This window comes from Dermacentor silvarum, chromosome 6 (assembly GCF_013339745.2).
Source record: "Dermacentor silvarum isolate Dsil-2018 chromosome 6, BIME_Dsil_1.4, whole genome shotgun sequence".
Lineage (NCBI taxonomy): Eukaryota > Metazoa > Arthropoda > Arachnida > Ixodida > Ixodidae > Dermacentor > Dermacentor silvarum.
This window is the reverse complement of record NC_051159.1, coordinates 7,557,222-7,573,806: the sequence shown is the minus strand read 5'-3', so window position 1 is coordinate 7,573,806 and position 16,585 is coordinate 7,557,222. Positions and strand designations below refer to the sequence as shown.

Below are 16,585 nucleotides of genomic sequence, written 5' to 3'. Positions count from 1 at the left end.
CAGCCTGGCCAACAGTTGTATGCTGCCTTTTCAAACACTTGTCTGTCTGCAGCTCGAGTTGGCTGCTCCAATCTGGTCAGTCTGCTACAATAATTTCATTAACCTTCTAGAATCTGTGCAGAATATATAGGTGCACTTGTTTTTCTCCCAAAATTGTGAATATCACTCTAGCATGACAGAAGTATAAAGCATGTTCCCTCACTTCCATCTTTAAATGGTCATTATTTCATGTTCACTCATCTACTAGTGCAGCTCAATGTATCTTGAGTGTCGCTTTAGCTTTACCTGCTCGGAGTCAGAGGAGTGCGCAGTAGGGGCAGCAAACTCCTGTAAAGAGTGGCGAGGAAACAGCAAGAAGTACCACCTCCCAGTTAAGTTTCATCTACAGGAAGAGCCAACACAGTTGGGCAAAGAGCATATTTTCTATGCTGAAATGCGACAGTATTAACTTCCTTGTAATCGACGGTTGACTACAGTTTACTGCTTATAAATGGGATGAATTAGGTCATCGGAGCTGGTACCGTGTTTTAATGCAAAAGTGTTAAGGGCCCCGTGCCACAGAAAATCCGGTGTCAGCATCAGCGCCCCATGAGTGAAAATTCCATTATATATTTATGTATATGTATATGCCACATCTTGCTATATTACATGCGGTTATGTGGGTTATATTGCCACACCATTCTACCACGAAAGTTGCTCACACCTAGTCTTACATTCTTGACAAAGTCATTCCTCAGAATTTGGAGAACGACAGCCCACAAACAAATGTCATGAAACAAGACGCCGACAGCGAATGTATTTTATGTTAAATCTTCTAAGACTGAAATATTAAAAGTGCAAAACAATAACAGAAACCAGAAAATGATGTCATTATTTTTTTTTGCACGGCTGTGCACTGCCTCCGGGATCGGCCCATGCAAGAGGCCGCGTTTCTACCAGAAAGCTCACCTTTGTCCATAGCGTTCCCCGCCAGCGTTTCCCGGTAAACACTACGGTTACATAAGCTGCAGTTGCCACAAAACGTGAGAAACAGTCAGGGATCTTTGAATGCTATTGCATTCCACTCTTAAAGGCGAAGCTTAAGCATCCTCCAAGTTTTCCGCAGTGGTAGTGCCAATCATACCCCTATGTTTACACGAGTTTCTTGCTAATGACAGCAATGTTACCAGTAAAACATGGGTCTTGTACATTTTTATACACTGTTTGAACACTTTGGCTTCAATGAATATCTGCTTTTGATGTCTCTTTAACATGCAGACAACCTCAATGAATATTTCTGCTTTACTTAAAGAACACTATGACTTTACAAAAGCCAAGAATGTGCACTTTACTGACCTGGTCCACGTGAAACACGAGGTCAAGCTCACAGACATTTTCAAAGGCCTTATCAAGAAGCTCTACCAGGACCTATAATGAAAATCAGAAATCGATTAGCATACATGTTATTAAAGCGTACGTTAATGAGCACATACAGCATAAGCAAGAACCATATGGCAGTTTGCTATTGTGTTCTCACTTCCTAATTATGCAGAGTATCCGTCAAATAAAAAAGTCGCAGTTTCGCCCAAAAGGCGAAGCATCAATTGCGATAGCAAATTAGTAGAGAGCTATACGAAGTAAGGGTAGTAGTTTTATCGGCTGCACAAACTTGGACGCATTTGCTTACTAACTTAATTAACAAGTATGGTGTCAGCACACACAAGCAAACATGAATAGATCACACTCGATGACCACAGACAACCACTGTCAAAACTCTGGCGTGAACAAGCGCCGCAGCAGCAGCGGCCGAAGGTTCGTGCAGTCTATCGCTTCAACAGAAACTGAGCGGCGAGAGCATAGCGCATACAAAGGTAAGAGCCGTGTGGAGATCACTTTCAAGATACGGTGCATGCGACAGCCCGCAGCCGCGCAAAGTACAAGTATGCAGTTGATGGCAGAGTAGAAGCCGCGCCCGCTCACTCCCGCGCTGCCTTCCGACTTTCCTCCTTTCGCGTGGGAGATTCAGTCACCAGTTTCCCCTGCGCCCAGTCGCAAGATATGCATTTGGCGCCACAGCTAAACGTCGCCTCCCCTCCCTCCCTGCCATTGCCCCATGGCCGTTTGCGCGACGGAAGATGCCACGCTTGCTCTCTGCCGTGCGTTCGCTCGCCGTAAAGCGCGCGTCCCTCACGCGTTTTCACTGGCGCATACAGCATACGGTGTGCGGCGACTATTTTATTGCCATCGGACTTTATACAGAACCTCACGGCGAGGCAGAAATGCACTTGGAGTGTCCATATGATTGCTATTGCAATAAAAGCAAGAAAGAAGGCAGACCCTACACACTGTGGGAATCAATGCAAAGCATTTTGCAGGTAGCTGGCTATCCAGCATTGCTTCGTGTTATGCAAAGCCAGTTATCATATAGAACAACATATCTGTGCAAGGCAAGCAATCCGCCTTTTTTATGTTCTCGTGCTGCCCTCTGCCACACGCTACTGGAACTGTTTTGGAAGGGTGCCGGGGATTTCGCCGGTTGATTTGTGCACCTGCGCCCATGTTGAGTGCGCGTCGGTTGTGCGTTTCGTGGACCGCGAATAATTATTAATGACTTCTCTGGAGCAGCATGTCATTCCTGGACGCAATGTAGCACTCACCGACTACTGGGTGAGCAGGCCTGAGTGCACTGTTGTGCAAACAGTGCTGCCGATAGAGGCACACTGAGTTCCGTCTGCCAACGTGGCTGCCTTTGAGTTTATTGTCGCTGATTTCTGCCCTTTGAGCTCGCTTTTTGTATTCTTTTTAAACAATCTTTGGACATTTCGCACATTCAAGAAGTCTTCGAGCGCAGCCTTCCACGCCGGATTTATCAAAGCGGTGCACTTGTATACATCGACATCTACAGCCACAGATCGAATCGTTAGTGTCAAATATAGGAGCGAAGGTACATCACTGATATGAAATAATGTTAAAACGCAGCAAAACATACATATCTGCGCATATGAGCCAATGTCCCACCGTGAGATGAGTCAATATGAGAGTCCGAACTATGTACTTAAACAACAGCAACTGTGATCCAGTTACATATATTACGGGCTGTCCATTTATTACTGATTCTCGCTTTTCTTTAACTTCATCATACTTACAGTTTGCGCATGCTATAAAGCATTATTAGAGAAATCTGTGTTCACATGAGTGCTCATTCATAGGTCGTGTTGTCCTTTCGCGAAAACGCGGATGCCATCACTGCTGAGCGAGAGGGTTGTTTATGCTGCTTTACCGAATGCACCGTCTCTTGTTACCAGTTTGATACAGAGGCAAACAGTACATTACTGGAATTGAGAAGTGTGTCAGCATAACAACACGTACAGATCCAACCATCTACGTAGCAAATGCGACCAGCAGCCTATGGGTACAGTGATGTACCGGTGTTGGCACAGCAGGCGCTGTGTCGCCACTTGCCGCTTACTGTGTACACGCCATGTGAAGAGTCGTTGATTTCAAATCAGTAAGGCCTGAAACGAAGAATAAAGCAGTTTCCTTCGCCCTAACTGCTTACCTTTCAGTTAAGGTGCACCGGTAGCAGGTGCAAGAACTCGACGGCACCAAGCCTAACCTTTGCAAAACACAATCAACACTGGCTCACATTTAACGTTCTCGGTATGAGAGAAATGAAGCTTATGCATTTTAACTCCGTGGGTATCTTTGACTCATTTTGAGCACTTTAGAATACAATTATATATACATATGTGTATATTATACGATCATATATGCAAGCGAAGGCGCTGCAGACATATCGCGTAGTCAGTCCGACGGCCGGTCGCATGGGGTTCAGTCGAACGATGGTCGGCATGCTGATTTGTCGGTGCCGTCGACAAGAAAGCCCATCACAGTAAAACTCGCGCTCGTTGGCTGCATCGTTGTCGGCCTGGTATGATAAGATGGTCTCAGCGACCCAGACCAATTGCTGGCGTGAGCATCTTGTCAGTCTCGTATCGACCCAGTATTACCGCATCTTAAACGAGTAGGTGAACTCAGGCGCGAAACATGACGCCGGAGAAAAATGATGGCAGGAGAGAAGCCAGAGCTCAGGTGATTATTTCCAAAATGCAGCGGTTGGAGGGAGTCCTATACGTGGATGCGTCCCTCGTCAAGTGCAGCAGCAAAGCAGCGGTGGTGGTAACCGACGGGGAACGATTGATAAACAGCGCTGCAGTCAACACCAGAGAGTCGGCGACAGCCGAGGAAGTGGCCATAGCCCTGGCGCTCGTCCAACCGGGTGCCAGGGTAGTGGTTACCGACTCCAAAAGAGCTTACGGCGGCTACAGGAAAGGGGTGATCTCCTCAGAGGCAGCCGCAATATTAACGAAGAAAAGGGCACCGGAGCGAGCCGTAGAGCTCGTATGGGTGCGTGCCCACACAGCGGTAGCCAGCAACGTCATAGCCGATTACCATGCCCGAGCGATGACCCTCCGGGCATGGGCAGGACGCCGACACCACCAACCCGGTGCTCACGTACAGAGAGATTAGCTCCGAGTATAGGGAGGATCGGCGCACCTTCCCTGAGCCGCACCGCACCCTGAGCAGGGAACAACAAACAATCATCAGGCGCATTCAGGCGGGTTCACTTACCCACCTTGCCCTGACGAATAAATTCTACCCAGAAACCGAAGAGGACATTTGTCCATTTTGCAAAAACAACACAGGCACCCTCGCACACATGCTGATGGAGTGCACGTCACTCAAATCCCCTATACCCCCCATCCCCCCTCCGTCCCCCACTACCCCACCCCATGAGCGATGGGAGACCTTACGGTCCAGCCCCACCCTGTCGATTCAGCTCGCGCTGGCGGCTAGGGGCCAGGAGCTGCTGGCCGTATATGGGTCCCGAAACCAGGGAACTGTCCCGTCCATCGTCTGAGAAGACGCCGTCATTTGAGCTCCAATAAATGTTTTTCTCTCTCTCTCTCTCAGGCGCGTGCCGCCATGCTGCAAGAAGACTTCACCAGTAACGTGATGATTTTAAGAGTCGCCCAAGTGTAGTGCAGGGGTTTTTCGTTAAATTTGCCAGCCATCAATGAAAGGCGGCAACTACGTGGCTCAGAGTGCAGTCCAGACCACACAGTGGTCAGGAGCTGCAGTTACGGTGCTAACGATTTTAGCAACGCACTGACGTCGCGGTACCAGTGGAGTTTCAACGCGGTATACGGCACGAGTGTTTGCTGTAGCGCATGTCCGAGCACTTTTTTTTCTTTTCTGGGGGATCTTTCCTCGAGACCGGGCCACGCGGCTGTGCGTGCGTCCCTTCCAAAACATTTTGCGACTATTCCACTAGGGCAGGGCGCATGCGTCGTCGCACCGTGAGAGAGGTGGATTGTGTGTATGAGGACAGCAACACAATGACCACGTTGAAGGCGGTCGTATGACGGCAACAGCATGATTTCTTCTGCAACAATTATGTGTCTCAGTTGAGGTTGTGCGCGTGATTAGAGCAGCAAGGTAATGTTGACAATGATAGCATTAAGTCTGATTCGTAGTCCATCAAGGAAACGTTACAACCTATTCTGTTACAAGCTGGACTAATCGTGAATTCGATACAGTGTCACACAGCAGCTACATACTCCTAGCTGCTATTAGGGAAGCACTGGGGAATGTGAGCCTATTCAAAAAGCACAGGGTAACACAGCGCCTCAAAGCACTAGCTGCCCCAAAGGAAGAATGTGGAAATCAGGCATGCTCTCACTTATGTATAAAACTTGTTGCTATGCGTTTTGATACAGACAAAAGACTGTTTATTAAGGTGTTCCATTCCTGCATCTGCGGCCTAATAAAAACTGGCATGTGTGCACATGCTCTCACATTAGGCTAATTAATTAAGAATTAAGGCTAATTATTGCTATCCAATTTGGTGCACCTACCAATCAATTCAAAGAGCTCATTATCATTGGCACATGAGAAGTTTGCCTGAATCTTTGCCCTATTGAATACACCTTCGGGTTTTTTTGCTGGGCGACTCCTCTTCGATCCCATCATTTGGCATGTAATTTTCTTTTTTATTGAGAATGCCTGACTGTTCCATCACGAGTTTTAACCCACTCTGCAATGTCTCTGTGTTGCTGCATAACATCAAAAAGCAGGCAACTACATATTTAGCACGCCTGAGGCAAGACTTGAGCGACCTGCAGTTAAGTTAAACCTGCTTATAACAAAACTCCATATAACGAATTCCTGGATATAATGAAGTTTTTCTATTCCCCACCGTTACTCCATAGAAGCACATGTATTTGAGACCTCTACGTAACGAAGTGGCAGCGGGAGACCCCCTCGAAATAACTAATTTTCCCAGCTGACATCCTAGACATTTCGCCCCAAATTTTGTCACTGTTGGGCAAGCAGCAACCGGAAGCACCTTCTCCACCGCGACGGAATGCAAAGCGGCGGCGGCGGCGCGCTTGGCACACTCGAATTCACGGCGACTGCGAGACGAGAGCGAGGTGTGAGCCCGCCTCGCGCACGGGTCCAAAAATTGCCTGCGCGTTAGAATCGAGTACGACCCTAAATTTGTGCTACCATATCGCCATCGGCATTTCAATATGGCCCCCTCCTACGCACTTCGAGCCTAGCTCCTGTAGCTTCGACCAAGTGCTGTAGTACGTGTGCTTAGGCATTAGTCTACCAATTTAGTTAAACAGCGAATGTTTACAAGTTTATACGGCCGATAAAACTACTATCTTTACTTCGTATAGCTGTCTGCTAATTTGCTGTTGCAATGAATGCTTCGCCTTTCGGGAAAAATTGGGACTTTTTTGTTCATCGCAACTTTAGTGTATTGGGAGTAAATCTTGAGCGATAGTTGTATTTCTGTATGAAAGCATGAGGTGTGCAGTACTGTAAAGGATTTTGTTTTACTCTCTTTTAGTCACGGAAAACGGGTGCGTGTTACAATGGAGGGCGCGTTAGAATTGTGTAAATACGGTAAGCGTTTCTTTTTCGAATTATTCGTGCCGAACCTGCATATAACGAAATCCTCTTTATGACGAAGTTTTTCGGGAATTAGTCCATTTCGTTATATCCTCGTTTAACGTGCTATGAATTCCTCCACTCTGTGCTGCTTCTCTCTCTTGGTGTAACACGATTTGTCAGAAGTAGTGTGGATTTGTCAGATGCAATGTCGATTTGTCAGAAGCAATGTGGAAGCACAGTTGCAATAGGAACTGGTTGCACATTTTGAGTTCAACACATACTGTCAGATTTTGCTATCTTATTTTCATTTGCATAGCACCCTGCTTAAGTGTGCTCGATAGGAATGCGGTAATCTGCCTCAGTTCAATATTTGTGCTCATTGTCGCCTAGATGGAACTATAAGGAACTTGCATAACGCCGACAACCCTGTGCTGCAATCAGGCAACACTGGTTTTCGGTTGTCATTATGAGGGATAGACTCGGGCAGGCTTTAGTAGTCGATCGTCTGCCCCACTGCATCCCGTTTTGTTTTGCATTTGCTGTTTCTCCAACATTTCTTCACGAATATTCGACATGTGTGCAGCTATGCAAGCTCTGTGTCTAAGTGTACAGTTCCAGCCGTAAGGCGCACAAGTGCACAAAATTCAATCTGGGGGTCAATGCACTGACTTTACCTGTAAAATTTTCCAGCATGCTGCACTGCCAACCGTTCACCTGAATTTCACGCTAATTGTAACAGTCAAGTAAAACAACTTTTATTCACCGTCACTTAGTACATTTAAAGCAATGTGTACAGCGCAGATGTGGCTAGTTATTCCTTTTGTCACATTCATGAGCTTTAGCACCACTGTAATGAGCTGCGTCCCTCGCCTAAAGTCAAGTATGCAACAGTGCTCGGCCACGTTTCTTGAACCAGGGCCGAGATGCCGGCCAACAGAGGCTACAACTAGTTGACTCAATCATATGGCCGAATACCCTAGTGTTTACGAGGCCACTTGACCGTGCAGGATTGCTGCCCCAGTACACAAGATGTTGTAGCATGCTGCGCTTCTTTTTCAATGACCTAAGGCTTGGCAATGAAGTTGTAGCTTGTGCAGTCAAGGCCTCTCCATCGCCACTATCGTGTTGCAGTAGTAAATGACGCATGCCAGCATATGCCAAGATATTCCACCCATCATGTTGTGGGGAACCAAACTTGCATTCACAGAGCCGTGTTATGCGGCGAACACACTACATGTACGTCAGTACACCACTGAAAATTTCAGAAGACCAGTAGTTGAGAGAGCGCGGCCACAAACCTACAAACATCCTGTGCTCGCCTGATGTGTCTATCATTCACGATGGTGGCGGGAACGCAATGCACGCATAGGGTTTTCGGCATTATGCAAAAGGTCTATGGAAGGTGTGCAAACACTAAACATGGCCAATGGAATCTCAGACATTTCCAGCACATGGTTGCACGTATACAGTCGAGACTCGTTATAATGAAGTCGCATCTGACACGCAAATAATTCCTTCTTATCTGATATTCGTTACAAGCATATATTTGTTACATGCAGATGTCGGCAAGAAATATTTTAGTTTTACTTCGTTATATCCATTATTTTATTATGTCCGTGTTTGGTATATTGAGATTCAACTGTACAGAATTGCTTTGTTGTGCAAACGTTGATCGCTGTCAAGGATAAGATATTGTAATGCACAGGGCCAGAGAGCAAGGCGAAATAACACAGCCCTTGTGTTGTTTTTGTCTTGCTCTCTGGTCATGCGTCTGGTCTGGGCGGAATTAAAAGACATGACAAAAGAAGACACACAAGGACACACACGGTGCTAACTTCCAACAATGCCGAAAATTAATGCCAAATATTTAACGTGCAACAAAATCTGTTTATGCAATGCATTCGAGCTGGTTGACGACACGTTCTACTTCACCGACAGAAAGGAACAATGCTGAAACTATGACCTCCGAGATGGTGTTGCATCATGTGTTGTGCAGATGACAGCGTGGCACGTGTCACAGTCTTAGAGGCCATGCGAAACCACAACACATGTAGCGCTTCGGTAAAGCGTTATGTAGTTGGGAGAGCACTTCTGTACATAGGTGCCCACCATGTTGTACTGCTACGGTTAAGCAAAGTTGCAGCTCCACAGGCACTTCTGTATTTGTTTTGCAACGTTTTCATTATGTGTGCCACAGTCTTACATAGCACAAGGGAGCTGAAAGCCACTTGGTGCACTTTGAACACCACATGCAAGAACTGAAACTGGGCTCGTTGGTACATTTCTATCGTGGTATCACGGGCTCAAGGAGTAGTTATGTGTTCTGTTGGTGAAAATGACACCACCTGCAAGCACTGGCCATAGAGGGAAGCTTTGCTTATCAATTTTGGAGTGTTCTGAAGCATCAGTGCGAAGGGAGGATAAGGCAGAGGGCTAGAAGCCGACATAATGAAGCACTCAGCTAATAACCACTGCTTTATTGCTTGCTTGCTCCTTTGATGCTAGATGAAGTGCACATGCAATGAGAAAGAAAGGACCATAATGCTTCATCAAACACGTGCCTAGCAACAGCATTCGGGTGAGATATACAATGTTAGTTCAGCGCTTGGTTGTGTCTGCTTTTTCCTCTTGGTGTCACACCTTGCTGCTTCATAATAAACCATGTATCGACCGGCCCGAGTGAACACAATTTATTTGGAGGACAACCTTTTGAAATCTCCTGGAAGATATGTCTTCTCTTCCCAATTTTCTTTAGGGCGCAACAAAAGGCAGCAGCTTCGAACATGTCGAAAGGCCAAGCATAGTCTCGTGAAACGCTGAAAATACATACCTGAATCAAGTCCAAGATGCCCAGCTCACTCTCGCTGGAGTCGGCGCAGAATACTATGAACAGAGTAGCGTAGCGACGGTAGATAATCTTGTAGTCAGAATTTTTAATGAGACTGAAAAACAGTGAACAGAGGTGCCCGTCAAATGCGTGATGCGAAGCTTTCAAAAGGACGGAACAAAAACGCACTGAAAATGCTTCACACCATCTGCCGTCTATGTTAACCTTGTGATGCTTGACGTATCACATATGCTACGCACACTTTGATGCGTCATATTTCTGGCTTAAGCACAGGAAGTTTATAGCATAGCTTATAGTAGCGTTTTCAATGTGCTGGAGTGAGTTTTCAGTTGTTGATAGTTGAGCAAAACAATTGCTAATTACTATAGCAATTAGGCATCATCTTTATTATTTCACTGTTCTTTTTTTGTACAAATGTACTCTCCATGGCCAGAGATAAGGGTAAAACGCTAACGAGGGTTGCAATGTGGGCTTGTTGGTAACACATCTTGAAAAGGTTTACTTACCATAGCGCAGTTAAAAGACAGGACAAAAGAAGACACACAAGGACACACGGTGCTAAACTTTCAACATTGTTTTACTATCGAAAACCAGGTTGTGCTTATACTCTCAGCCATCATGAGTCACAGCCACGTGTACATACTAAACAATCAAAGCAAAAATTTTATACAGCGATATCTCAAGGCATGTGCGAAAATTTCAATTCTTTATTAGAGAGAGCTAATGACAGCTTACTGATACAGGATTGCCCAAGAGCAGCAATCTGCTCAGCTTCTATTATAAGTCCAGTTAGTTCGCACTTACTTCTATCAGTAATGGCTGTTGAAAAGAGAGGGGTGTACTGATGCTGCTCACAATGAAGGCAGAGAAACCCACCTGATGCACCTTTGACGACCTTATTTTTGTGTTCCCGCACTCTATCATTAATGCATCTGCCCAATGTAACACTTGCAGTCTTGTACTCTACAAACTTGATTCTGTGTTTTACTTGGCAGCTAAGAGCACTTTCTTTGATAAACAGCTAAATATATTTCGGGTTATGTGCAAAATACCTCAATATAATTATGAAGCAAGCTGTAGGGGGGGGACTTATGTTTAGTTTTGACCGCCTGGGGTTCTTTAACATGCACCCAAATCTAAGTACACAAGCATTTTTGCATTTCACCCCCATTGAAATGTGACTGCCATGGCTGGGATCAAACATGCAACCTCGCTCAGCAGCACTCCTCATAGCGTCACAACAGTGAAAAGGTTCTTCAAATTTTCGTTGATGTGGAACTGTATGGACATTACAAGTTTAACAACAAAATGAGCTTTGGTACTGCAAACTGCCTTAAGAAGCTACATTACGAGACTATCCCTTTACGAAAAAGAAGTGTGTATAATGTGATTCAATTTATGTAATTTAATGTCCCAAAGTAAGACAGAGGCCACCCAGTCACACAGGTGCTTTTAAAGTCCTTTGAACCAAAGATCCTTTACTTCACAGGAAGATGTGTGCTTTGAAATGCCAAGCCTAGAGGACGTCTCACAGAAGAAAACAAAATTTTGCATAAATACGGAAGTTCAATCTTCACCTGTGAAAAACAAGTTTCAGCAGCTTTATAGAAGTTTATAAGCACTAAACACTTTCATAACACCCGCAATCTCAATCATAAACATACCGGTACAAGCAGCACCGGCATGGCCTGTTGCTAGCAGCAACATCAACGCAACGTGGGTGCTATGTGTGATTTGGTTATCAGCTGCTACGCATCAAACTGTCCCCATTGTTTTTCTGCACGTCGTTAGCTTCTTTCATCCCTCATCATTTTTGCATTTTAGGAAATGTTGCGGTTTCTGTTAAGGGCTTTAGCAGAGGCCAGCTGGAGACCTTGTAGCTCTGACACATATCCCTTGAACAGTAGCGCACCCAGGATTTCTGCCAGGGGGGGGGTTGACAGTTTGCCAATACCATCTAACCAGCACTAATTTCGATTTCTTCACGGGAAATTGTCAAAAAAATGCGCTTTTTGCGAGTGTGCAGACGATTGCGCGTCTTACATCTTAGTTGCAGTACTCAAATGCGTAAGGAAAGAAAAGGGGTTAAACAAAAGGGGGGGTTAAGTCGGCCTCAGGGGGGGGTTACAACCCCCGATTCCCCCCCCCCCCCCCCCCAGTCGGTGCGCCACTGCGCTTGAACTAATGTTCCTTTGAAAGCTCTATGCTTCTTAACTTCAAAGGACCTTTGGTATGGCCGTGTTACTGGGATATGCCGCATTGGAAGCCTTCGGATTCATTCTGATGGCTCATATTACAAATGGTGGCGTCCACCATTTCAATCGTGAATGAACAGGCATTTGTGAAAGCAAGGTCTGCTCACAGACAAGACAACAAGATTTATTTATGTTGAGTGAGGCCAGATAAGAGCTATAGTTTTGTGTATGTGTCTCTCGCAAGTATGAGCAGGTTAAAGAAATCCGGTGAATCCCAATTTCCTAACATATGATGGTATGGGCAAGAATGCTAATGCACTTGTCTTAATGTGCTGCACACAGGCAGCGTTGTTGGCAGTTTCATCGCCAATGACATTATACAATGCCCTGGAAACTGCTGACATACACTGTGGCCTTTGTCAGCTGCCCTTGGTAGTAGTGTACTATTTGTCTCGAGATGGTGTAGATCTACATTTTTGTGATTGTGAACAAGGCTACCCGTACTGGGCACTGAAACGTCAATCTGTTGTTTTTGTGTTCGTCAGTTGGCGAGTGTACGTTTATACAGCCAGATCCACATTTTAAACGCAGAATACTGTCTACCAATTGACCAATCGGATGATTGTTGACATAACAGATTGTAATACAGAGGGAAACAAGTTCGGTTGTCACAATATTACCAGTCGGTCAAAATTACTGAACAGTCTTCAACAGCACAGTATTTCTCGCAGTGCTTAGGCCTTAAAACGTGACACTTTTACAGGCAAATGACAGGAATGCCTCTGTGGTGAACAGTAGTAGAACGAATAATGTTGCTGGAGCCAACATTTCTGCAAGAGGACTTGTCAACAGGGTTGCTGCCCTGATAAAGACAAATTTCCTTGTTGAAACATTAGCACCAGCAACATCCCTTGTTCAACCACTGCTCATCACTTTAAACCTCCAGTTTCTGTAAACGTCTGTTAGGTATATAAGTACCTCCAGTGCTAAGATACCCTGCATTTTGCAATATTTCTTTGCACATTTCTAGCTTCTCGTGATTGGGAGACTCACGGTGCAAGTCCCATAAATGCCTATAATTTCATCACCTGAATGGCCCGCAAACTGTGAGCTAAGCCGCAGACGGCAACCTCAAAAAACACTCAAGATCCAACGCAATGTTAAAATTTAAAAGAGGCGAAGCTTGTTTGAAGAAACGAGCACGAACGTCAAACCCCCGATGGTGAGGCAAAAAAAAAAAAAATGAAAAGAAAAGAAAGAAGAAAAAAAAATGTTTTTCACTTTATAATTTTCTTCAGCTGCAACCTAATTATGCGTCGTATCTTTAGTTGAAGATTATATTACGACCTTTGTGGACAGCGGTGGCCGGAGAAACATGGGAGAACATCGTTGCAGCCCTGCGCTTTAGGAAGATGTGTCGACGTCACTAGGTTCGCATATGTGCGAAATCTCAATTCCCAGATCCACCAAAACATTGCCACAGTAGATATATCTTACGAATGCTTAATCTTCAACAGAGTTACAGAGCTAAGTACAGTTTAGTAGTCAACTCACTCTCCACCTTCAAGGAAGCTGCAAACGTCATCTGCTCGCCTGGAAACAAGTTGAAAAACCTCGCGTATAATGTGTTGTTGCTCCTCTTCATGCTGAAATTATTCAAGAAGACGACTGTTTAAAAAAAAAAAAAAAAAAACGAAAGAGAGTGTATCACACCCGGAACACCATACAAATGAACCCACCCCCCGGCCTCACGTAAGTGTGCCCATGAGAACAGTACTCACGAAATGTTCGTAGAATTTTGTCAACCTGATCTTTCCATATTGGTTAAATATTAAGATTGCTTTAATCATTCTTGCAAGGTATAGTGCGAAATAACTGAAAAAACCTAAACTATAAGCAAACTGCGAACGCACATCGACGCCTCACGCGGTCACATGCTTTTGTTTACCGAGTGCCGGCTAGTAACGACTTTGTCAAAGGCTACGTAGCCGTAACGTCGTCGCTAGCCATTGCTACGATACTCAAAATCGAAACTTAACTGATCTTGACTCGCCGTTCTAGAGCTGACTGTCGTACAGGTAACGTAATTGTTGCAAGGAACTGAGAACAATGCCTGAGAAACATTGCTACTACGTAGAAATTAGTCTCACAGTGCTTAAATAACAACACTACTGTACCACAAGCAGCAATACTAGCGGTGTTGTGCCTAGCTCTTGCGTCTGAATTTGCAAATAAGCGAGTGCAGTAACACACAGGGTAGTCCAAATAATCATGCGTAAAATTCAATAAAACAACAGAAAAATATTGACGCGCAATATTACCCAGCTCAAGGAAAGAATAGTAAAGATCCCGAAGCTCCTGGCGCGTGTTTTTAAGCCCGTGTGTACCAACCTTCGTACTTCGCGAGCAGAAGCATGGGATGAACCACATTCTACCTTTTTTTCGTTATTTTTTTTCAGACCTAGTGTCAAGGAAACGAAATGCATTCGAGTCGTACAAGGCGGCACCCGGGCTGGCAGCTCGCACATCAAAACCGAAACCGACGTGCCCCGGAGTGACGCGCGATGCTCGCTCAACGTGTGATTGGCTCGAGCGAGACAGGCTGTCGGAAACGTCACGCAACGTGTCGAGTGTATGCAGCAGCGCTGGCCTTTAAAAAAAAATGTGCGCCATCTAGAAGCGCTCAAAATCGCCCGGCGACGAACACAAGTGGCGCGTAGTGTTCCGATGGAGCCGAGGAGCGTCGCAAATTCGGCAAAGCCGCCGTGTGCGGCTACGCTAAAGGACCTCATCAGCCACCTGCACCGCGTCTTCGAGGATGACCACATCAACGTCGAGTACGTGCACGAGCTCATGTCATCGTACCAGAGCAACCCCAAGGAATGGCAGCAGTACGCCAAGTTCGACAGGCACAGGTGAGCTCGAGATGCCGCAGGGCAACGCGCGCACTTACTGCATAACTCGCCCGGAGCGTTGCTTGTTCTTTATCAAGACCGGTGTGCGCGTGCCCCTTATTTTTTTTTTTTTTTTTTTCCTATGTCGATCATCACTTTCGGAATGCGAACAGCGCGTACCCCCGTGCTAACGTCGTCGCCTAGCACGTACCATCGTGCGTGACCATCTATTAAGTTTCGTTTCTTGTGGAGCGCTTTTCTTTAATTTGTATCTTCAACGCTTGGTGTATAATTTCACGAAAAGATCAGTGGGCATGCAAGTCTGAAAACAATTCGCGCTATCCGGTCGCCAGATAAGCAGATATCTGTTTGGGTGCGCCAGCTGCAAATCACGCGTCTTTTGTGTACTGATGTAGAAAAATTGACCCTCGAAATGTTTTCTGCAAACATCCCGTTTAATGAGTGGACATAATCCGTGACGATCTGATGATGATGATCCTCTGTACAAATAGCTCATCTGGATTGCAACACTTCTTCGTTCATTGTACCCAAGCACTGCAGCTTTCACGCATATTTGCTTTCACTGTGTATCCGAATTTTACTTTTATTTATAACGGTGCCATTCATTGCATTTGTCGTGCTTCACACTGACATGAGTGTAAAATAAGGAAATGGCACGCATGTCGGATGTGTGGCGTTTGCAGACAATATTACCGCGTATTTTTACTATTATTTTTTTTTATATTTACACATTTTTTATGCTGTCCCGGCTGGATAAAGATATGAGAGGCAGGGTCGGGATTGTAAAGGTCGCAAACTACACAGCAGCTGAAACCGTATTGCATAGCAAATAATAAGGTAAAGTATATATAAAAAAAAAGTTATAAAGAAAAAAGGAAAGTGCAGATATGGGTTGCTCTTTTTTTATACAATGGCGGTCGCGCATGTTCCTTAAAATGCCACGCACCGTTTTTCTTCACGCATTTAGGAGATATATCTGCACAGCTACAATATGCGCACAGATGCTTGGGGCGGAGATTGGAATGCGTCTGTGTTTGTCAATACCGCCACATGCGTCGTTCGATTCGCTGACGGCACGGTGAGGAGAGCCCGAAGGTTTGAGTACCTTGAGCAGGCGCGGCTCCAGGTTATTTTTTCAATTGTCTGACTTTGATATGGTGACTGATGGTGATGCTGCGCAGATGCTTACGATCAAACATAATAATACTGATCATAAATTTATTCGCGTCCCAGTAACATCTGGGAAGGACTTCACGAGTTAACTGTCGCCTGCCGTACGCTGGCGCATCGCACACGAAGTGTGCGGTGGGGGTCCCGACATCCAGACATGACCCTTGTATCCGCGCGCATGACCTTTAGCACCAGATTTTAGAAATAAACCGAAACCAGTCTCCAGACGTTTTTCTCAACCACTTTACTGCAGCGTACTGATCAAGAAAACGTTCACATATGAATTCGTGTTGACAAAAATGGGTCGTGCTCTATTTCTAGCAACCTTGGCTTGAGCACACCAGACCTCGTAGCGTGACTTCGCTGTTGACGAATATGTCGAAAGCGCATGCCCCTTTTGCCTGAACAGGCGCAATGCTCGCAGGGACTAATGCTGTTCACAGAATATGCCTACGACCCTTGCTGTGTAAGCGAGGTTCGGGGGGGGGGGGGGGGGGGGGGCTTTAGTTATATCT

The 16,585-nt window shown here is 45.5% G+C and overlaps 2 protein-coding genes across 4 annotated transcripts in view; one reads left to right on the top strand and one right to left on the bottom strand.

Annotated features, from left to right (window-relative positions):
- LOC119455272 (AP-3 complex subunit sigma-2-like) overlaps positions 1–13,935 on the bottom strand; it is a 39,678-nt gene extending 25,743 nt beyond the window's left edge. Inside the window, exons 1-4 of one of the 2 annotated variants that reach the window (XM_037716674.2) lie at positions 13,767–13,935; positions 13,540–13,631; positions 9,773–9,884; positions 1,336–1,407 (exon numbers count right to left, since the gene is read on the bottom strand). In XM_037716674.2, coding sequence (XP_037572602.1) covers positions 1,336–1,407; positions 9,773–9,884; positions 13,540–13,631; positions 13,767–13,835 — 345 coding nt within the window. In that variant the 5' untranslated portion in view covers positions 13,836–13,935. The remainder of the gene's footprint in view (positions 1–1,335; positions 1,408–9,772; positions 9,885–13,539; positions 13,632–13,766) is intronic. The other variant, XM_049668674.1, reaches the window with a different exon arrangement.
- A 715-nt stretch (positions 13,936–14,650) lies between these two features.
- The window catches only part of LOC119455269 (cysteine dioxygenase type 1), a 289,109-nt gene continuing 287,174 nt past the window's right edge, over positions 14,651–16,585 (top strand). For both annotated transcript variants that reach the window (XM_049668673.1, XM_037716672.2), the window contains exon 1: positions 14,651–14,900. In XM_049668673.1, coding sequence (XP_049524630.1) covers positions 14,713–14,900 — 188 coding nt within the window. In that variant the 5' untranslated portion in view covers positions 14,651–14,712. The remainder of the gene's footprint in view (positions 14,901–16,585) is intronic.